General features: G+C 53.7%; 1 protein-coding gene across 7 annotated transcripts in view; it reads left to right on the top strand.

The window, feature by feature from the left end:
- The first annotated feature begins 84 nt into the window (after window positions 1-84).
- Window positions 85-22645, top strand: part of SAMM50 (SAMM50 sorting and assembly machinery component) — a 35445-nt gene continuing 12884 nt past the window's right edge. For 3 of the 7 annotated variants that reach the window (XR_014845374.1, XR_014845375.1, XM_021091403.2), the window contains exons 1-11: window positions 85-269; window positions 4876-4986; window positions 7142-7243; window positions 7951-8038; window positions 11488-11594; window positions 12289-12419; window positions 12734-12821; window positions 14533-14661; window positions 15558-15629; window positions 16399-16485; window positions 19671-19741. Coding sequence is in view for 3 of the 7 variants with exons in the window: in XM_021091403.2 (XP_020947062.1) it covers window positions 249-269; window positions 4876-4986; window positions 7142-7243; window positions 7951-8038; window positions 11488-11594; window positions 12289-12419; window positions 12734-12821; window positions 14533-14661; window positions 15558-15629; window positions 16399-16485; window positions 19671-19741 (1007 nt within the window). In the remaining 4 variants the exon portion in view is untranslated. Of the gene's footprint in view, window positions 1057-4875; window positions 4987-7141; window positions 7244-7950; window positions 8039-11487; window positions 11595-12288; window positions 12420-12733; window positions 12822-14532; window positions 14662-15557; window positions 15630-16398; window positions 16664-18908; window positions 22093-22645 lie in introns of all 7 variants that reach the window. The other 4 variants (XR_014845376.1, XR_014845377.1, XM_021091404.2 and 1 more) reach the window with 4 other exon arrangements.

Here is a 22645-nt window from a genome sequence, read left to right as displayed (position 1 = left end):
TCAGGACTTCCCGGCGTCTGCGTGAACATCCGGGTCATAGCCTCTGAGGGCCAATGAGCAGAGGTTCCTTGAGCCAGGGGGCGGGGAGAAGGCGGAGCATCATGGCCGCCCCCTGTCCGCAGTGGCGGGGGCCTTGTGGGTCTGGCACCAACGTGTAGCTCCGCCACCGGAGGCCCGCCCTCTGCTCTCACCAGCCGAGCTTTGGTTGGGTCCTGGCAGCTCTGGGAGGCAGCGCCGGAGAGTGAGCCATGGGGACGGTGCACGCCCGGGTAAGAGGCCCAGCGCCCCGCGAGATGCGTGACCTCTGGGCGGGCGCTGCTGCATTCGGGGTTACCCTGATGAGGGGGCGGCGGGACCCGGACTGGCCCACTCCTGCGGCGCTCTAGTGCTGGGCCGCGGCGGGCCGGGTGGCGGAGGCCGCAGAGATGCCGCGGGTGGGTACCGCACACTTCCGAGCAGGAAACGGATACTCTGAGGAGGCACCTGACTTGCCCAAGGTCACTCTCAGCGGAGCAGTGGTCCAGGAAGGACTAGCGTACTTGCGGTGATGTCCCGGAGAAGAGTCGTGTTTTCGAGCGTTTTATCTCCATGCCGGTCCCTTTTTCCGGTCTCTCTTGCCAGACTTCTAGGGCACTAAGTGTCTTCTGAAGTTTTCCAACCCAGACCCAGCCAGGAGTCCTCCTTTCTCCTGCTTACGGTGCCAAGAGGCAACCTTGGCCGTGCATTAGTCTATCCTTTTAAAGCGGAGGCAGTAATAGTACTTACTTTCCGGGCCCTTGGGAGAATTAAAAAACACTGTGCATGTAAAGCATTTGCTGGGGTGCTTGGCGTGTACCCACACTGCCGAACTGCTCTCCATAACTGAGGCCCAGAGAATGAATATTTGTCCAAGGTCACAGCATTAGAGCCTCAGAACGTCGTAAAACTCAGACCTCCACATGACTTCTCTTCTACAGCATGGATTGTTTCAGTTGTCCTGCTCAGAAGTTTTCAGTAGTTTCCCGTTAGTTTCCAAAAGAATTTAGCACCTCACAGCCTGGTGTCCACCGTTTGCAGGTACTTCTGTCTTGAAACGCCTGTTTCTCTTCTGACATTACAACTGCTGCGCCTTTGATTAGTGTGTTGACAAAAATGATTTCACTTCTTTCATTCGGCCTTTACTTTCTGCTGGCCAGTGTTATTTGAATTTTTTGGTCAGGTCTCAGAAAACATGACAGCTTCGCTCTGTGGTACTCTCATGCATATGTGAAACAAAAGTTTCCTGAAACAATACTTGCCATTAGTATTTGTTGTATTTTATAGTTTCAATCTGCTCTTAGTCTATACCAGTTTAAAGCTGATGTTCAAAACTCATTAAATTGATTTCATGTCCTGTTTCTTCACACTGCCTTGCCCAGTGCCTGGCACATGGTGTTGAATAAAATTTGTTGACTCTCGAGTAGACTGACCTGCTTAAAGGTCAGATCTGAGAGGCCAGATCCAAATATTTGTTTTAATTCATTTCATTAAATACTTATCCAGACACTGGAACATGAATTCTGTGAGGGCGAGGATCTTATAAGTGCTTGTCACATAGGGGTGGATATTTGGTAAATGAATGAATCTGTTAGTGAAACGGCTAATTTAGAACTTCAAGCTTTGGAGCAACTGTGAAACTGTAGCGACATCTTCTCTTGAACTCTACGTCTAAGTTTCAGATTTAAGAACACAAATGAGTCTGGCAGGTCTTTGATGAAGCATGTCTCATGCTTTGCGATTTTAGGAACCTTCTTGGAATGTTTTTAGCGTAATGGAATATAAACTTTACACCCAGACAAACCATATTTGCCGAGCATTTGGATTAAGAAGTATGAATATGTGCATATATTGCACATACAATTTGCATATCTTTAGGAACTGTTGGGTACTCTTGTCAGCTTAGATACAGAAGGCATATTCATGAAATGTTGCAGATAAAAAGTTACTCTTGTAATTTGTTGCTATTTTTGAGAAATACAGTAATGATCCCACTTTTAAAATATTACCCAGCAAAAATGAAAGGGTAATTATACGAAATAAATTCGATTTCTTTGCCCGGCATCATCTTCCCCTTTTCATGAATCTGTGCATATAGTCATAACTTAGCCTAGATTCTACAAGTGCACATCTTTAATAACTTTTTTTGTACTATATCAACTTAAATACAGAAGACATTCATGAATATTGCAGATAAAAAGTTACTATTTTAGGAGTTCCTGTTGTGGCACAGGGGAAACGAATCCGACTGGGAACCATGAGGTTGCGGTTCGATTCCTGGCCAAGCTCACTGGCTCAAGGATCTGGTGTTGCTGTGGCTGTGGTGTAGACTGGCAGCTACAGCTCCAATGGGACCCCTAGCCTGGGAACCTCCATATGCCTCAGGTGCAGTCCTAAAAAGACAAAAGCCACACACAAAAATTTACTACTTTAATTTGTTCATCTTTTTGAGAAATGGAGTGATGATTCTGTTTTTAAGGTATTACACATGCACAAAAGGAAAGGATAATTATGTGAAACCCGATTTCTTTGCCCAGCATTATCTTCCCTTTTTCACTTATGTAAAAATTACACTTCAGCCTCTGGGGAAGGACTGGGTCTGTCTGATTCGCGGCGGAATCCCCTGCTCTCTAGCCTTCTGCTGAGGGCGCCGTAGGCACGCAGAGACTTACTAAATGGAAGCGCAAAAAAGTCATCCACTCACCCGGTCCAGAAATACGTGAGTATGAGGACCCGGGGCGGATAAAGATAAGTGAAAGAAGGACACCTGCCAAAGTCAGAAACTTCTGAAGGAGGAGCTGACCTTGAAGGTGGTTCTTCGGGCTCCTGAGGGGTGTGGGGGGGATAGTTATCCTGGGCAGAGAGAACCAGAGGGGCACAGACGCGAATGTGAGGCTCAGGGGTAGGGGGTGGAGAGAGAACTGGAGGAGTGGACTCAGGCCCCGTGGGGGCACAGCTGAGGAGTCTGGTTGCATTCTGTCCCTGAGGGCACTTTTGAGGACCTGCAGCGTCTTGGGGCAAGACTGGGAGAACCAATGACTGATGGAGGATGTGCTGACAAGAGGCTGTTGAACATTCCAGGGAAGAGGTGGCCTGAAGTCCTCGCTTCCCCCCCCACCAACCCCGAGCCGCAGAGGGCAGATGCCCCTGTGCATTTCACAAGTGCTTGTTCCTAGAGTGCTGGTGGAGTCAGGAAGCAGCCGGATGCTAGTGAGCAGTTTTCCCCACACGCTCCTATTTGTACCATTACCTGGTGCCACGCTAGACCTGAACCCGTTTCCAGGAGTGTTCTGGGGTCCCTGTGTTTAAGCAGTCATGTATCTGTCAACTTAAAAAAGAATGCACAGCTTCAGCGTTGCGAGTTGTTTTATTTGGGGCTGAGTGAGGACTTCAGCCCTGAAAACTATTCCGAGGAGGCCAGGGGGGCCTAGGGTCTATAGGAATTTTGCAACAAAGAGTAGTAGGAGCAGATGAATAGGTAAGGGATTTAGCACTTTTCTGTGTATAGGACGGGGCAGGGGTCTGGTCTCACCAAAAGCCTTCCTTTGATGTGTGCCTCTGCTATCTGGGGCCCACATCCTGTGTTTTCACATCCCGAGGGCTCGGGCTCGCTGTGTGGAGTGGCTGTGAGATGGCAGGTGTTCCTTTGAGTTCCCCCAGGGTTCACCTGCATCAAAGGTGGGTTAAAGGTGGCTGCAGTCACTGCTGACTGTGACAGCCTTTGTTTACTGATAACGCAGGCGATGTTTTATTATATGTAATAAATATGTAACATCTGCGCATTCTATGCATACTGTCCTGCCTCCATAATTCTTACTATGGAATCCTTCTTCAGAAGATGCTGGAATGCTTTTGAGATAATGGCAGTCCAGATTGAAGAAAGTGACTGCTTTCTGGTTGGCCCATGTCATGGATGTATGCTGTTTGCCTTAGAGTGGATATGAAACTTGCTGAACCGAAACAAATGCATCAGGGTCCAGAACAATGTTTTTGAGCAATTTGGTTTGTCATTGTAATTATCCTGGTTTTGGGGGAGGAGGGGCCGTGGCATGTGGAGGTTCCTAAGCCAGGGATCAAACCTACACCACAGCAGTGAGCTGAGCCAAACACGGATCCTTAACCCACTGAGCCACCAGGGAACATGGAATCCTTAACCCACTGACAAACACGGGATCCTTAACCCGCTGAGCCACCAGGGAACTCCATAATTATCCTGGAATGTATCTAATTTTGATGCGGAAAATTAGGATACTTCCTATAACAGGAAGGAGAAAATTTTTTTGGTCTTCAAATGGGCCTCAGGTGTGTGGAGCTCGGCCAGGTATAGTCCTTGGTTGGTGGCTCAGTCATCAAAGGTTGGTGCCTGATCCTTTAGTTAAACACGTCTCATCTTTGTCGTATGTGTTAACAACACAGTGGGCAGCGAGGGGCTCACTTCCAGACCCAGACCCAGACGTGCGCACTGACAGCAGCTTACGCTGCCCCCAGCCCCAGAGGGCTCGACCATGATGCTCTGGTGCACCATCCTGAGACAAAACTGCGAGGTTTGGGGGTTGTTTTTTTTTGCTTGTTTTTTGCTTTTTAGGGCCACCCCCGGGGCACATGGAGGTTCCCAGGCTAAGGGTCAAATTGGAGCTGCTGCTGCTGGCCTACACCACAGCCAACAGCAACCGAGGATCTAGGCTGCATCTGCGACCTACACCACGGCAACGCCGGATCCTTAACTCACTGAGCGAGGCCAGGGATCGAACCCGCGTCCTCATGGATCCTAGTCAGATTTGTTTCTGCTGCACCACCACGGGAACTCTGGTTTTGGTTTTTGATATCGGTTATTTATCTGTGACTCCTCCTCTCTTTCAGAGCCTGGAGCCTCTTCCAGCCAGTGGACCCGATTTCGGAGGATTAGGAGAAGAAGCTGAATTTGTGGAAGTTGAACCTGAAGCAAAACAGGAAATTCTTGAGAACAAGGATGTGAGCCTTCCCTTGAGGGCCCCATAGCGCCGTTGCTAGAAACGCTCCTTCCACACTGCCTGCCGGGAGCTGTAAAGGGATTAACCTGTGTTGGTGCTGCCCGTTATCAAAAAAGAGTTGTAGCTGAATACACTTTAGACTCACTAGTTTAGATGGGTGACCTAGAAAAATAGTTTCTGGTTTTAGAGAAATAGTTTTTCCTTGGTAGATATTTATGTGGGAAGTTGAAACAAACCCATTTTGGGAGAGTTCCCATCGTGGCTCAGTGGTAACAAACCCAACTGGCATCAATGAGGATGTGGGTTTGATCCCTGGCTTGATCCCTGGCCTCGCTCAGTGAGTTAAGGATCCGGTGTTGCCATGAGCTGTGGGGTAGGTCGCCGGCATGGTTTGGATCTGCTGTTCCTGTGGCTGTGCCTTCGGCCGGCAGCTACAGCTCTGATTCAGCCCCTAGCTGAGAACTTCTGTATGCCGTGGGTATGAAACTGACAGCACTCACGGCCTGAACCCAGCCAGAACACAGACTGGGACTTCAACCCACGTGCCAGGACTCGAACCCAGCCTAAACCCAGGTTGGGACTCAAACCCACAGTGTTAAATGAGAATCACTCACCCGGTGATTCTCACTGAGGTTCAGGTTCTTCATGCCTCTGAGCAGAAGGAATTCAGCGAGAGACAAAGCCATGGGCAAGAAATTGATCTATTAGATAAGATAGGACCCTTGTGAGAGGTGCAAGCAGGCAGGCGAGGAGGCTCTGCCCCCAGGATCTGGTGGGCCGCAGTTTTATCCAAGTGGAGTGGGGGTCAGAAAGGACCCCTCTTCCTTTCTGGGAGTCGTAGCTCCTCCTTGGTGTCTGGTAAGGTGTGTGTTCAAACTGCCAGAAGGGCGGTCCTCACACTCCCGCCGTTGGTCTTACTCTGAACGCAGGTCTCATCCCTTCCCCCTCCCAGTGACATGAGCCACTTCTCGCACCTCCAGTAGCCTAGCAAGCCTGCCTCGTTCTGCTGGCTTTCTAGAGCAGTTATGACCTTACAGTGATCTCCCCTAATTAGCATCCCCTAATTCCCCTCTTTATCTGTGGTCCTTTACTGGGACCTCTGCAACCACCTGTGCCTTCTCCATCCCTATCACGTGTGGCCCTAAAAAGACAAAAAAAAAATTTTTTTGGATTTATGTTACTGAAAAAATATAAATGTATTAATTTCAAAGAAAAAAACTCAAATTAAGATTTAAGTTTATAGTTTGTTTCCTGTTCCCAGAAAAAATACCTTGGGGTCCTTTTTTTTTTTTTTTTTTTTTAATTCTTCCTTTTTTTTTGTCTTATTCTTTCTCTTTCTTTTCTTTTTGGCCACACCCACAGCATTCAGACGTTCCCAGGCCAGGGGCCAAACCCGAGCCACAGCAGTGACAACACCCGATCCTTAACCTGCTGCACCACCCGGGAACCCTAGAGCTTGCATCTTGAATGAAACTGTCTGGCTTGGTTGCCTTTGAAATTAAATACAGTTACCCGCACTTTTCCGCCAGCTCCGTGACTGAGATCATCTCACGGCAGTGGGCTCGTCACCGGGAAGTCTGCCTTTCCCTAATACTCCGTGAGGTCCCCGCTGCTAGATGTTTCTCTCTTGCTCACTACCGCCCCCTGCACCACGTGGAATTTTTAAGTTTTGCTCCCTGCTGTAGCCTCAGCGTTCTGCACAATCCTTGGCTCGTAGGTCCTCGGTGCATTTGGTGCATTTTTATGGAGCGAATTACGGAAGCATCTGTAGGTGGAGGTGGGCGGCTCCGAGCCAGCGCTGACGTGCCACGTTGCAGCGCACACGCCATCTCTGGCAGCATACACCCAGTTGCTAGGTCAGCCAGGGGCCAGGGCTTGGGGGCAGATGGGGAAGGACGTAGAGGGACCTCTGCCCCGCACACGGGTTTAGGACTGGCTGGTCCTGGGTCATCCGGCTGCAGAGACCTTGGAGGTCCCATTCACAGACCTGGCGAAGGCTCAGTTCTAGTGACCCGTGTTTTGAAAAGGCGTGGAATTTAGGACTTGGGGAGGGAAAAAAAAATCTCTGAAATTAGTTTCCGGTGTTTGGCTTTGGCCTCGGCGCCTCACCCCCCGTCCCGTCTCGTCTGTCCTCACCTGGGTCCCCTCACGTTTAGGTGGTTGTTCAGCACGTCCACTTTGACGGCCTTGGAAGGACCAAGGATGACATCATCATGTGCGAAATTGGAGACGTTTTTAAGGCCAAAAACCTCATCGAGGCAAGTGTTCTCCGGGCCTGGCCTTCTCTTCCGTCCCCTCCCTCCGAAGAGCACCCCGCCCCTTCCCTGAAGGGAGCCCCCCCCCCCCAGTTGTAAGACCCTCCCGCCACTTGTCTCCGGAGGGGTCTGGACGGGTCTGTCCGCTGCTGCTCCCGGCCGGCCCCTCCCCTCGTCCTCTCAGTGCTCCCTCCCCCTCCCCCTCCCCCTCCCCCGCCCACCTTGGGGGTGGGTTCTTGATCAGCACCCTCCCCGCTGTCTCCCTGGGTGGGCGGGGGTCGGGGGGCTGACTCCATTTACCCCGCAGTGTCTTTCCCCGGTTGCCTGTCTCCTCTGTGTGTGGGTCCCTTCTGTCCTGCCCTTGGAGCCCTGTTTACAGGCCTGGGCGGAGTTGCCAGCCGCTTTCCCGTGGTCAGGTCTGGCTGCTCCTCCCCGTCCCTGGTCCCCGGTCCCCAGTCCCCTTATTACTTGACCTTTCAGTAGATGCTGTTTTTGTTTTCCCGCTTCAAAAACAAAAACAAAAGCAGTATATTTTTTAAAGATTCACCTTTTACTCGGTAACCTTTGTCCTAAAGCAGTCGCCCACGTGTCTGGTCTTTTCTCAGGGCTCGGCAGCTTGGCACCGAGTGGGCGATGCCAGCCTGGCCCTAGGCCCCGCGGTTGTCTCTGTGCCGTGGAAGGTCACAGGCTCTGTTGTGTTTCTCTCGCAGGTCATGAGGAAATCCCATGAAGCCCGTGAGAAGTTGCTTCGTCTAGGAATATTTAGACAAGTGGACGTCTTGATTGACACGTGTCAAGGTACACATCGTGCTGCCGTTTCTCTTCCACCTGCCTCTCCTTCCGGGGTCATGGAAGCTGTTTGTGTGACCGACCTAAAAAGCGCCTGGGGTTTCAAGAAGGTCACTGGATCTTTGTGTCAGGCCGAGGGAGGGCAGGTGAATTTGAAGACACCTTGTCTGAGCCCCTGAACGGTTCCAGGGTTCCGAGAAGGAGCCCGAAGGAGAGAGCCCGGCTTTTTCGGCGTCGCCCGCCCCAGCAGGTGTTTGCCTGGGCTCCTGGCGGGCCTCATCTAAACGTGTTTTAAGGAGGGCACGGGGGTCAGGTCTCACTTTTGTTTTTTGTCCTTTGCTCGCTTGCTGTGTGATATGGGGCAGTTCTCAGCTTCTTTAGTCCCTCGTTCCTGAGCGCCGGCTCTGCGGGGAGATGGGGGCAGACAGGAAGCAGCCTCTTTCTAAAGGAGCTTCCGGTCAAGGGCAGCGGGGCGGGGGCCAGACAGAGAAGCAAGGACAGTCCTGCTGATGGGCCTCGTTCAGGGGGCACTGGAGGAGGGCTCTTAGCCTCTCTGTGGGGCGGGGGAAAGGGGATGGGGGCTTCCTGGAAGGGGTGACGCCCACGCCGAGACCTGGAAGCCGCGTGGGGAGCAGGGCTGGGCGGGGAGGGGTGAAGGTGGTTCCGGGGAGAGAGAGTCTCTGATAGGCCGAGGAAGGGTCCTCGGAGGGCCGCAGATGTTGGGGAGAATGTGATGACGGTGCGGCAGAGCGGGGATCGGGAGACGGGGCGTGAGGGCTGCTGTGTGGCGGAGGGTGTCTTTCTGAGTGGAGCCAGCGGCAGATGCACCTTGACAGTGAGTCAGTGAACAAGCGAGCCCTTCCGGTCGTGCGGAGGATAATTTTGAGAAGATGTAAGTGAGACGGTGTCTGAAAATGCTTGTAGAAATATGAAATGCTGTTGACGCGTAAGCCATTCTTATCATTACGACCAGAGATGTTAATCCATGACTGACAGAGACGTCCAGTGGCGGTGGCTTAGGCCCGGGAGAAGTCTTTTTCCCCGACTGTCGGGAGACTGTCTCTGAGGCTGGCGTCCTAGCTCTGCTCCTGGAGGTCACTTGGGCTGGTGTGGCTTCTCCCCATGCTTGTCACGTCACTCTCTCTGGGGCCCCCCGGTTCCTGTGATGGCCGCGCACCGTTTTAGCATCAGGGCGGAGGCACGGAGGCTGCTCCTGCTCAGCACCCATCCCAAGTGCCAGACACAGCACTCCCCTCCCATCCCGTTGGCCAGGACGCACAGGGCCACGCGCAGGTGCAGGGAGGCTTTGAAATAAAATCTGGGGCCACGTCCCCAGCCAGCACTCCAAGATTCAGTTATGATAGGACAGTGGTCCTTGGGGTGTGGACCTCTGCCCTCCCCTGGGACCCTGGCAGAAGTGCACATCCCACTGCAGCGGCCTGGCCTCGCGGGCACTGCAGGTGACTGATGGGCGCTAAGGCTCGAGCCCCGCCAGGCTGGTGACAGGACAAGAGGTGCTGGGAGGCCGTCTTGGCTGCGCCACCGGGGAGCAGGGGTGGTAACGGGCGGCTTGTGCCGGGCTCGACGGGGAGGGTTTCTGTGCACGACCCAGTTGTGTCTTCATACAAACCTGGTCAAGGGTCACTCTTACTCTTTTAGAAAAAGTATTTTTCAGCTAAGGAGACAGGCTCAGGAGGTTTAAGCACCTTGCCCCAGTCAAAAAGTGAGTGACGGGGAGTTCCTGTTGTAGCTCAGCAGGTTAAGAACCCAGCTCGTATCCAAGAGGATGCAGGTTCAATCCCTGGCTTCCCTCCGTGAGTTAAGGAATCGTGTTGCCGTGAGCAGTGGTGTAGGTCAAAGACGTGGCTTGGATCCTGTGTTGCTGTGACTGTGGCATAGGCCAGCAGCTGTAGCTCGGATTCGACCCCTAGCCTGGGAACCTCCATATGCTGCAGGTGTGGCCCTAAAAGAAAAAAAGCAAGTGACAGAGTGGCCTTCACCTCTACCCCGGAGGGCTTTCTGGGGGCAAGTCTCCTGGGGCAGAGGGGGCATTTCGTTTCAGCGCTCTCCTGTCTCCTGTAAATGGTGCGCGTATGTGGTCAGCTGGTCCCCTTCTGTCAGTGGTTTTCCACCTCGGCTGCCATTAGAATTCACTGGGAGCTTTTAAAAAGGAATGGTTTAGGGAGTTCCCTGGTGGCTCAGCAGGCTGAGGATCTGGCATTGTCACAGCTATGGCATGGTCTGGGAGCTTCCTCATGCCCCTTCGTGTGGCTAAAAATAGCCATAATAATAACAACAACAACAGTAACATCTGTTGGTTCTTTAGTTGTGCTGCTCTAACGCCAGATGTTATCAAGGGGGCACATGTGTGGGAGGGGTGGGGAGAGGGCTTATGGGAACTCTGTACTTTCTGCTCCTTTTTTCTGTAATCCTGAAACCACTCTACAGTCTTCCAATTAAAAAAATTAAAAACCGGGCAAGGCTTTACCCTCAACCACCTGGAATCTGGGTATTTGGGAGCCAGCGCTGGGCTTCTGCAAGTCTGACAGCCCCCAGATGGGGCTGGTGTCCAGCCAGGGGCGCAGGGTCAGCCCTGACCTTTCTGTGGCAGGTGCCCAGGCCCCAGCCGTGCTCAGCCCTGCTCCCCTGCACCCCTCCGCCCAGTGGGTAAGAGGCAGCTGCTCTGCAAGGGGACACCAAGCGCCCCCCAGGTGCCGTGCCCCCAGCTTGGGGAAGGGTAGAAACAGTCTGGCCAACATCTGCGGGAGTCTGTGGCTTGTGCCTCGGGGTCCCTGGAACCCCTCTTGTCACTCAGTTCTGTGTTTTAGGGTCACGTTGAATTGAGGCCCCAGATATTTCCAAGGACCTCATGTGCCAAGGAACAGGTACTTTAGCAGATAGTTGATGTTTGGATAAGCTGCTTCTAGTTACTCCTGGCAGCACAGTCAGTGCTGGATTATCTTTACCACAGAAACCAGGCACAGGTTGGTTTGTTTGTTTGTTCTTTTCTTTTCTTTTTAGGGCTGCTCCCATGGCATGTGGAGGTTCCCAGGCGAGGGGTAGCTTTGGAACTTCAACTGCCGGCCTACACCGCAGCCACAGCAGCGTGGGATCCGAGCCGTGTCTGCGACCTACACCACAGCTCACACAACGCTGGATCCTTAACACACTGACCAAGGCCAGGGATCGAACCTGCATCCTCGCGGGTACTAGTCCGGTTCTTAACCCACTGAGCCATGACGGGGCCGCCAGACACAGGCTTTTGGCGCCGAGGCGTGGTGTGACTTTGTGTGGGTGTGTTCTCGCGCTCAAATAAGGAGTGTGTTTTCCCGAGGCGCTTGTGAAGCAAGATGAGCTTTCAGTTTCCATTTGTCCTTTTTTTTTTCTCTCTGCAGTGAGAGAGAAACCAAGCTCCCTGCTCTGGCTGTTGTAAGTGTTTCATGTCTTTCACTCCTTAGGTGACGACGCGCTTCCCAACGGGTTAGACGTCACCTTCGAAGTGATGGAACTGCGGCGACTGACGGGCAGTTACAACACCATGGTCGGGAACAACGAGGGCAGCATGGTAGGCGCCGGCTTTTCCTTCCCGGCGCTGGTGCCCACGGCCGACTTCTCCAGCTGTCGCTCGGGCGCCTTCCTCTTCTTTTGTGCGGCGTCCTGCGGCTCTCACTCTCCTTCCTGGCGTTGGTTGTAACACGCTTGGCTGTAAACATGGATCGTGCGGGCACGCGTCGGGACCACCCGACGTTCATGTTAACGGTTCCCTGCTCGCATCCCCCCACGCTCCAGACCCCCAGAGCTGACTTCTCTGGGCCTCACTGTGAGAGAGTCGAGCCTGTCCCTGGAACGAATCGGGTGTGTGGTCAGCAGAGGCAGCCTTAAAAGGATAAAAGCAATTATGAAGAGAAGGCAGAGCTGGCGTTCCCGTCGTGGTTCAGTGGTTAACAAACCCGACTAGTATCTACGAGGACGTGGGTTCGATCCCTGGCCTCGCTCAGCGGCTTAAGGATCCGGCGTTGCCGTGAGCGGTGGTGTGTAGGTCGGCAGCTATAGCTCTGATTAGACCCCTAGCCTGGGAACCTCCATATGCCACGGGTGCTGCTCTAAAAAGCAAATAAGTAAATAAATACATACAAACCAGGCAGCGCCTAGGCTGTGTTTTTGCCCTGTGTGCATGAGAGTCGCTCAGCTGGCACAGTCTTTCTCAAAAGTTACCGTTCCTTCCACTGACACCACTGCTCTTTTGCTTTTCCTGCCAGGTGCTTGGCCTCAAACTCCCTAATCTTCTAGGCCGTGCAGAGAAGGTGACATTTCAGTTTTCCTACGGAACAAAAGAAACTTCGTACGGCCTGTCCTTCTTCAAACCACAGCCCGGAAACTTCGAGAGAAAGTAGGAAGCCAAACAGGTCATTGAGCTCAGTGGCCTGTTTTAAAAGTTAACATAGGTGGCTTGTCTGTGAAAAGAAACTTGACCGAATCAGCTGACACTTCCCCGTGTTACAGCAGGCTGTGGGTTTCCGCGGGAAGAGGAACCCCAGGCTGGTGTGGTGTTGAATCTGTTGATTTAAATGTGTCCACGCTGTATCACGGTGTCAGAACCCCAGACTTGTTGTATTTTTTAATATTTTTTAAATCTGTTGATTTAAATGTGTTCACGCCATATCGCAGTGTCAGCTTTTAAAGCTCTGTCCTGTTGCCTTCTAGTTTCTCGGTGAACTTATACAAAGTTACCGGGCAGTTCCCCTGGAGCTCCCTGCGCGAGACAGACAGAGGGGTGTCGGCCGAGTACTGTGTGAGTAGCCTTGCAGCCATTGCCTTGTGCCCTTCGGGGGACCAGACGCCTGAGTCACGGATGCCCAGGGGTGACATGAGGGGGCGGGGCCAGGAGCTCCCAGACAGGCGCGGGCAGACGCTCGGTTACCCCGTTCTCTGCCCCGTGTCCACCGCTTCCCGGCTGGGCTCCTCACCTGCCAGGTGCACGCTGCCAGGGCCACGGGGGCAGCTCCTTTGACCCGGTCAGATTTCGTCCGCACTCCTGACCTCCCTGTGACACTGTCTGTCTGCCCTTGCTTGCCTGTGCTGAGATCGATGGCTCCTGAGAGCCAGCAGAGGTCACTCAGGGTCCTGGACGCTTTTCTCATCCGCTCACACTTAACCTTTCCCTCCGCTGGACGCACCCCGTGGCGTTACTGTCCTTTGACTGTTTTCTGGCCTTACGATGAGCCCAGCTCTCTGTCCCCTGCCTTCCTATGCTCCTCCTGATCTCTGCCCTCCCGCGCCAGGCCTCGGTTAATGGGGGAAGACCTCGAGACCCGGCCAGGGGGGTCGTGCCCCGAGAGTGGCCTGGAGGCCAGCAGCCTCGGCCTCACCTGCAGGCTTCTGGCCCTGTGTGACCTGCTGCCTCAGGTCCAGGAATGGGGCCCAGAAACTGCTTCAGCCCGTGCCCCCATCCCCTCTGGGGGTCCCTGCCTGGGCTTGCCTCCCCCCCGACACCCTGTGGGCACTCGGACCACCAGCCACCCACATGTCTCACCCTCGAGGCTCAGCATCCTGACAACTGAGTGCTCTGAGGTCGCCCAGGAGGACGCGGGATGGAGACAGCCATTCACCCCCACCTCGTCGCGTGGCCCTCCCCCACCTCCCGCCCCGTGCTGGGGTGTGGCGGCCGACACCTGCCAGCCCTGTCGTCCTCGGATGGCAGTGGCCACCAGCGGGGCGGGGACGTTTCTCCCCATCTTCCTCCCCCGTGTCCCCTCTTTTAGAGAGCAGATCCCGAGGAGGGTAGAAACGCCTTGTCTGTCCCCAGCTGGGCCTGCAGCTGGCGGCCCTGGTGTTGAGAGTGGCGGTCCTGCAGGAGAGGACCTCACGCGTGTCCTTGGGGCCGCCCAGAGTAGGCACGCGGCCCGCAAACAACAGTGCCATGTGGTCCCTGGCTCGTCCTCCTGACCAGAATCCAGGGACAGAAGGGGGCCTCCTCTGACGAGCATTGTGTGTCTTGCTCAGAGCCTCCTTGTAAGGAAGGAGGAGAGGACTGTGGTCAGCTCTGCCCCTTCCCGCGGGCACTTGGCAAAGTAGCTGAACCTCAGGGGGCCCTCGGTGTGGAACTGGCAAGTGAGCTCGGACTGTGGTGTGACCTTGCATGGATGGCCTCATTCTTGTGCTTCCCGAGGCCACCAAACCATGCCATTCACTGTTGAGAAACCACCTGGGCGTCTCTCTAAGTCAGGGGCCGACGGTCAGGCCAAGAGGCAGCGCCCCCTTCTCAGACCACAGGGCTCACTTGGCTGCAGACGGCGGGTGGGTCTCCGGGATGGTGACACATCCGACAGGCGGCCCCGCTCCTCGCCCAGGACCCGGCCCGGCCGCACCGTCCTCCCGCCCGCCGCCTCTGTCCTCCTCGCCCCCCCGCATCTTTTAAACACCGTCCCTCGGGTGCGTCGGTGGTGGTGTAAGGACCCCCCGTCTCCCGGCTCGGAGCGTGACCGTGTCCCCTGTACTTGCAGTTCCCCGTGTGGAGGAGCAGCCACACCGTCAAGTGGGAGGGCGTGTGGCGCGAGCTGGGCTGCCTGTCCCGGACCGCGTCGTTCGCCGTCCGCAAGGAGAGCGGGCACTCGCTCAAGTCGTCTCTCTCGGTAAGGACTGGGTGCGGCGGAGGTCTAGACGCGGCGCCGTGGCCTGGCCGGGTGCTGGGAGCACAGTCTTTGCTGCAGCCCCGAGAGGGATGGAGAAGCGTCGCCGCCCGGGCGGCTGAGACGGCTCCTCCTGGTCGCTTTCTGGACGCAACCTCCTGTCGTTTTGCTAAATAAATAACACCAGTGGTGGCAAGAACCGCCGTGCGTGAGGATTGACTCTGGTAGTTTTGTTTTTTGTTTTTGTTTTTGTCTTTTTTGCTATTTCTTGGGCCGCTCCCGCGGCATATGGAGGTTCCCAGGCTAGGGGTCAAATCGGAGCTGTAGCCACCGGCCTACACCAGAGCCACAGCAACGCGGGATCCGAGCCGCGTCTGCAGCCTACACCACAGCTCACGGCAACGCCGGATTGTTAACCCACTGAGCAAGGGCAGGGACCGAACCCGCAACCTCATGGTTCCTAGTCGGATTCGTTAACCACTGCGCCACCACGGGAACTCCTTTTTTTTTTTTTTTTTTGGTCTGTTTTTTGGGGGTTTTTTTTGTTTCGTTTCGTTTTGTTTCGGCCCTGCCCGCTGCACATAGACGTCCTGGGGCCAAGGATCAAACTCGAGCCACAGTGTTGACAACGCTGGATCCTTAACCCACGGAGCCACCAGGGAGGCCCTGGCTGTGGCGGTGGGATTGGAAGCCGGCGTAGTTGACTTGGGGCAGGGTGCCGAGAGAGCAGCCCCGGGGACAGGGTCGGACTCGGCTTGTGCGTCCCTGTCCCCTTGCTCGCAGCGGGAGTTCGCGTGCGGAGTAAGGGTGGGGGGGAGCTCGGGGCCGGGCGCGGTCAGTGCTCCCGGGGTGTCTGTGGTTACTTGGTGCACGTGCCCCCGAACCCATGTTTCTTCCAGCACGCGATGGTCCTCGACTCTCGGAACTCCTCCATCTTACCGCGAAGGGGCGCTCTGCTCAAAGTTAACCAGGTACCCCCCTCCCTGGGACCCTGGAGGGACGGGCCCCACACCCCCAGTCTTGGTTTCCGTTTGTTGTGAAAGTCCTTCGAGGGTGGCTTGCAGGGGCGGCCGTCCCTGCTCGGGGCTCCTGGCCCTGGAGTTGCTCCCTGTGGCGCAGGCTCGGCCTTCACGGAGTGGGGGGCGGGCAGGGTCCCGGCCTCTTCGACGGCGTCTCTCAGCAGGCCAGGAGGGAAGCCGCGATGGGGCGGGAGCCAGTTCCCCGGTCTCCCCCTCGAGGGCGCCCAAGGCAGGGACTGGAGCTCATACGCCAGCAGGGGCTCTGCCAGGAGACCTCAGGGCGAGAAGCAAGTGGGGGGGGTGGGAGGACGGTGGGTGGCGGGGGGGGTGTCTGATGCTCTCTTTGCCCGAGTCTCAGCTTCAGAGGAGCAGCTGGAAATCAGAGGTTTATATGAAATGTGCCAAATTGAAAAAGGTCGGCTAATTTTCTTTCCCCCCCAAATACCGATTAAGTCACACAAGCCGCATCATCTTAGCTCTGTCATAAGATGGTGGTGGGGTCACTCTTTTTCTCTCACATGTGGGAAGAGCAGCCTCTGCCCTTAGTGCGTGTGACGATTCTGTATCTCCGTCAGTCGAGACAGAACAACTGGGATGTAGCTTCTGTTCCCTTTCTAAAAATATAAAACCGCAAAACTAAGGACCAATTGTAATGGCGTGGTTTAGTAACCTCGCTCCTGAGTCTGTGTGTCCGTTTGACCTGAGGATTCTTCCTGCGCAGGAGCTGGCGGGCTACACCGGAGGGGACGTGAGCTTCATAAAAGAAGATTTTGAACTTCAGTTGAACAAACAGCTCATATTTGATTCAGTGAGTATCTAACCAAAGTATCGTCACCTGTGTTTTTGTCCCTGGTTTTTGGAGTCTTAAGAAGATCTCAGTTCCTGAATATCTAAAGAGCTGAAAAGGGAGTTCCCGCTGTGGCTCAGCCGGTCAGGAACCTGACTAGTATCCGTGAGGATGCAGGTTCGATCCCTGGCCTCACTCAGTGGGCTAAGGATCCAGTGTTGCCACCAGCTGCACTACAGGTCGAAGATGTGGCTTGGATCGGGCATTGCTGTGTCTGAGGCGTAGGCTGGCGACTGCAGCTCTGATTCAACCCTTAGCCTGGGAATTTCCATATGCTGCGGTTGCCCCTAAAAAGACCAAAAAAAAAAAAAAAAAAGAACTGTAAAGGAAGTTCAGAACACTAATGCTTGAAACACAAGTCTTGATGTTTCATTTATTTATTGGCTGCTCCCTTGGCACATGGAAGTTCCCAGGCCAGGGACTGAACCCGTGCCACAGCACTGACGATGACGGATCCTTAACCGCTAGGCACTGGGGAGCTCCGTTGATCGTGTAAACTTAGCCAGAATTGAAGGTGCCCTGGGGAGAGTGGTAGGTAGTCTGCTTAACAGCCCCTGTCATCAGTCCTTCTACGTCAGGGAGCCTCTTCCCACCACCCATCTCAGGGCCGGCAAGAAAGTTGTCTGGAGTTCCCGTCGTGGCTCAGTGGTTAACCAGTCCATCTGGCATCCACAAGGACACGGATTCCATCCTGGCCTCACTCAGCAGGTTAAGGATCCGTCGTTGCCGTGAGCTGTGGTGTAGGTCACAGACGCGGCTGGGATCTGGCTGTGGTGTAAGCCGGCAGCTGTAGCTCCGACTCGACCCCTAGCCTGGGAACCTTTTGCTTTTTAGGTGTGGCCCTAAACAAAAAGAAATTTAAAAATTAAAAAAAAAAAAAAATCATCTGTCACTCCTACCAGTCAGTCCTGAAGCCACTGCACTGTGAGTTTATTCCTGCCTTTCTCCTGCCACTGCTGTTCCAGAGGCTGCTGGGACCTCCTTCTCAGCTGGTCCAGCACGTTCTCTCTGGTCCCCTTCTGTGGCCCACGCCGCAGCCCCTGACACCACAGGCCATTGCTGACTCTGTTGGTGCTGCCGTTTTTCTTTATCATCCTCCTTTCCCCCCCCACCCGTCCAGCCAGCCCTCCTTTCCATGTGTACTGGCCACCGGGCTCTGTCTGGCTCTAAGACCTCAGTGAATAAACCGAGTTCCCGCTCTTTCGTTCTCTGAAGGGAGACCTCCAAGCACCCAGGTTCTCTATGGTTTGGCAGGTGGTGGAGAGTGTTGTGAAGAGCAGCACACAGTGAGGACAGAACGTGACCGAGGGAGGGCGTGCTCTCATCTAAGACGGTCGGGGGGCGTTTGATGAGGCCCCTAGCGCTCAGGGGGCTTTGCCGTGAGTCCCTCCCCGCCCCGCAGAGCTGAGCCCGTGCAGGGTTAACCAGGCCGGCTGTTGCCGCGTGGTGCTGGCTGAGGTGACTGCACGGTGGCGAGTTCTAGTGACGGCCCCTGGAACTTCAGCCAGGTAAGGAGGCCGTGAGGACGGCAGGAACGAGGAGCCAGGTCAGCAGGTCCCGTGGTTGAAGAGTTGTGGCGGAAGCAGGGGGCGAGCGTGCCTGGGAGCACTGGGCTCCGGTGGGCACCCAGGTCCCGGGACACATGAGCAGGATGGGGCTGTCTCGGTGGGTAGTCAGTTCTGTTCCATCAGCTCGGCCCCTGGTCAGACCTGTCCCTTCTGCCAGGTTGTGACCGTTAGGTCGGGAGGGGAGGACGGGGCCCGGGAGCCCCAGGCGCTCTCAGTCCATGAGGGGCTCTGGCCCTCGCTTGTTCTGCAGCATCTGTCATGTTGTTGAACAGAGACTTGAATTTCTCAGAATAGAGTGTTCATTTGGCCTGCTCTGCCCACTCTGTCCGTTTTTGTCTGTAATCCTTCCTACTGAAGCTTCCAAAAAAGATACCGAGCAGCTTTGAGGCCCCAGGAATCCATGAGTCCCATAGAGGACAGGACGGGCCGGTGCTCAGGAGATGTGGGTGGGGCCGTGCCTGAGGCCTGGTGAGGGGCCCGAGGAGCCGCGTCCTGGTTAAGGCATCACGTGGGCGTGAAGATAAGTTCCCCGACCTGGGATTAGGTCACTGCCCTTGACCTGTTAGTGACAGGCCTCTGCCCCCGAGGATTGGGGTGGAAGTATATGTCTCGTTATGTTTCTTTTTTTTTTTTTTTTTTGCCCCATATGCATATACTTTTTTTTTTTTTTTTTTGTCTTTTTCTGCCTTTTCTAGGGCCGCTCCTGCGGCATGTGGAGGTTCCCAGGCTATGGGTCCAATCGGAGCTGTAGCCACCGGCCTACTCCAGAGCCACAGCAATGGGGGATCTGAGCCGCGTCTGCGACCTACACCACAGCTCATGGCAACGCCGGATCCCCAACCCACTGAGCAAGGCCAGGGATTGAACCCGCAACCTCATGGTTCCTAGTCGGATTCGTTAACCACTGCGCCACGACGGGAACTCCACTTGTTTTTTTGTTTTTTTTGCTGTGCCCGCGGCATGCAGAAGTTCCCTGGCCAGGGGTCGAATCTGCACCACCGCAGTGACCTGAGCTACTTCGAGACAATGTCACATCCTTAACCTGCCCTGTCACCATGGAATCCCTCGTGGAGTCTCTGAGTCACGGAGCGATTTACCGCCTGCCCTCCTTCTCCTGGGATGCTGTGTGCCCTCCAGCCTCTTAGATTTTGAGGCTGAGCCATAGGCCTGGGCAGAGGCAGCTCACTTGCCCAGCGCCCTGGTCTCCCTCCCGGGCAGGCCATGGCCCGTGCCCTGGGCTGGGCTTCTCCCAGAGGAGAGAGCTGCCTTGTGTTGAGCAGAAGCCAGGCCCTGCTTAGGGTTTGGGCTTATTTTTTGCCTGTGTTTAGTGTGCCTTTATTTGAAATGTGAAGTTGCAAGTTTGAAAAGTGTCCACAGAACACTTTGGGCTGTAGCTCTTCACCTGCTCGAGGCAGATGTTCTGCTTTTGCAGCCCTCGTGCCCCCACCTGGGGCTCTGCTCGCCGCAGGCACTGGGCACGTGCCAGCCCACAGGAATCAGTGTTTCCTGGCCCTTAAATGCTGGTCGGGGGGGGAAGAAAGGCTGGAAGCAAACAGTTGTTTGTTTATATTCCACCAGGTCTTTTCCGCATCCCTCTGGGGTGGAATGTTGGTGCCCATTGGCGACAAGCCGTCGAGTATTGCCGACAGGTAAGTCAGTCGTCCTAGACGGACGGGTGGTTTGCATGTGGTTTCCTTTGGGTCTTGGCTGTCGGTGTCCTACGAGATATTTTAGGGAAGTTCGGCTGTTTAGGAAAGCAAATATTTCAAGTGTTAACTTAGTCTGTATGTTCCAGCTGATTTCAAACTCTCTTCTATACCCCATGCTTAATATTTTTGCTTCTGTAGCGGGGAGAGTCAGTTATGTTAAACATTTTGTATTCTCTTTTGAGCATGAAAGAGTCCAGTTCATTGTGTTACAGAGACGTAGCAATAGAGAAACCTTTGAGGAAATAAAGTAGCCCTGCTCAGTGATAAGCAGAGTTAGCATTTGGGATGACAGTTGCCCCCTGAAGAGCTCCGGGGTTACTCCACATGTGAGTGGGAGCTGGCCCTCGGTGCCCACGCTTCCTCCACACCCACGGACTCAGCCACCAACCTAGAGGCATCTGGTATTTGCTGTTGAAGAACAGCCACGCGTGCTGGCCTTTGCGGATCAAACCTGCGTCCTTCAGAAATGCATTCAGCTGTTGCTTTCAGTTGATTTTTTTTTTTTTTGGTGGATGTATATTTGTGTGTGTGTGTATAAATTTATGTACACATCTGTGTTAAATTGATGATTGTGTATTTTGCACACAGTTTGTTTTTGTTTTGTCTTTTTGCCTTTTCTAGGGCTGCTCCTGCGGCCTATGGAGGTTCCCAGGCCAGGGGCCAATTGGAGCTGTAGCCGCCTACGCCACAGCCACAGCCACACCATATCCAAGCCGTGTCTTCGACCTACACCACAGCTCACGGCAACGCTGGATCCTTAACCCACTGAGCGAGGCCAGGGATCAAACCCTCAACCTCATGGTTCCTAGTTGGATTCGTTAACCACTGAGTCACGACAGGAGCTCCCATTTGCACACAGTTTTGTGTCCTCCTTACTTTTTTTTAATGATTTTTAATCATACTTTAAAAATTATTTTCTCAGTGATTTCTCTAGAACTTACAACAGAACCTTCTCTAGAACTTACAACAGAACCTTCACTTACCACAGTCTACTTTAGATTTTATACCAATTTTAATTCCTTTTTTTTAATGATTTTTATTTTTTCCATTATGGTGGGTTTACAGCCTCCTTACTTTTTAAAAGTTAGAGAGTAAGGCATTCAGCAAGTGAGGGGAGGTTTTTCATAAGCAGCATTCCGGTGTTTCATTGTTTGCGTATAATTAACACTGTGGAGACGAACATTGTCAACAAGTTCTGTTCATTTCATTTTCCGAGGAGAGATTCCTCCACGCGGAATTACCGTCCCAAAAGAACGAGCATCTTTCTAAGGCTCGGAAAGAATGTTGCCGCCGGAGCCCGCTGTTTAGAAAGCGCACGGTGGCTGCACTGCTCGCTTGTTATTGGGTTGCTTTGGTGGAGACACTGATCCATCGTCTTGGGGCCCAAGACCTCTCCTTTTAAATCTTGCATTAGCTTCTACCAGCTCAGCCTTTTTGGATAGTATAAAATTTGGAAGTATAAAAATTTTAATTTCTGAACTCTGGGATCTCACAGTTTCACCGCCATGCATCTAATGCACAGAAATGCATTCATAAGAGTACAAAGATGGACGCTCACGGGTGTCCGTTGGTAGCATTATTGATAAGAGCAAAAATTCTAAAGCTCCCACTAGGGGAGTGATTAAGATCTAACACGGCCACTCTAAAGAGACTGTTGAACAGGATGGGATCGCGGTGCCTGAGTTCAGCTCGCATACAAGCAGGTTTAGCTGCTGGCTCCCCAATCAGGGGCGAAGCTGCCGTGTGCCTTGGCGAACAGCCCCGTGGGGCTGCGAGGTCAGCCAGACCAGTGACCGTCGTCAGCTCCGGAGACGGGCACGCGGTGGACGGAGGAGGGAGGGGAAGAACCTTTCCGCTTTTTGTGCTTCCTGGGTCATTTGAATTCTTTCAAAAGAATGTGTGGTTTATCACTAAAAAACTGAATGGAGCCCTCGCCCTTGTTTCTGTAACTGCTGTTAATGGGGTATCCAGAGAGGCTTTGCTCAGTTAGAAAACCCAAGTAGTAAAAGCACATTTATAGGCTTTTAAAGGTACGTTCAAATGAATAAACTCAGACAGGCTTTTATCCAGCGGGAAGATGAGAAGAACCGTGCCCTGGTCCCTTTGTGCTGTTTTAGGCACATGGGACGTTCGTGGCACCTCACGTCAGCTAGAGGCTGGGGTGCATCAGCTGGTGTCCCTTCCCTGGCAGCCCTGGTGGCAAGATCGTACACAGCTTCGCTGGGCTCTTTACTTCACGGTTTAGTAATTACCGTGGTCTAAAATCAGGTAGTTCCCGTCGTGGCTCAGCGGTAACAAACCCGGCTAGTATCCATGAGGATGTGGGCTTGATCCCTGGCCTCGCTCAGTGGGTTAAGCATCCAGCGTTGCCGTGAGCGGTGGTGTAGGTTGCAGACGCAGCTCGGATCCCGCGTTGCTGTGGCTGTGGTGTAAGCCGGTAGCTGCGGCTCTGATTGGCCTGGGAGCTTTCATATGCTGCGGGTGCGGCCCTAAAAAGAAAATAAAGAAATAAAATCAGGTTCTGATAAGCTGCTAGATTTTATATGAAATGGATGGGGTGTCTAGTAATTTTTTAACTTACGCTTTCATTTTACTGAGGTATAGTCTTAAGAGTGTGATAACCCAGTCTATTAAGGAACACAAGAGGAATTAACTTTTAGAAATTTAATTAATTAAATTTATTTATTTATTTTTGTCTTTTGAGGGCCTCACCCGTAGCATATGGAGGTTCCCAGGCCAGGGGTTGAATCAGAGCTGCAGCTGCCAGCCTACACCACAGCCACAGCAACCCGGCATCCGAGCCACGTCTGTGACCTACACCACAGGTCGCAGCAACACTGGATC

Source organism: Sus scrofa, chromosome 5 (genome assembly GCF_054392235.1).
Source record: "Sus scrofa isolate SSC_HxYL_T2T_F1_AM1 chromosome 5, Sscrofa_HxYL_maternal_Yorkshire_Landrace_v2.0, whole genome shotgun sequence".
Lineage (NCBI taxonomy): Eukaryota > Metazoa > Chordata > Mammalia > Artiodactyla > Suidae > Sus > Sus scrofa.
This window is presented reverse-complemented; position numbering and strand designations above follow the sequence as displayed.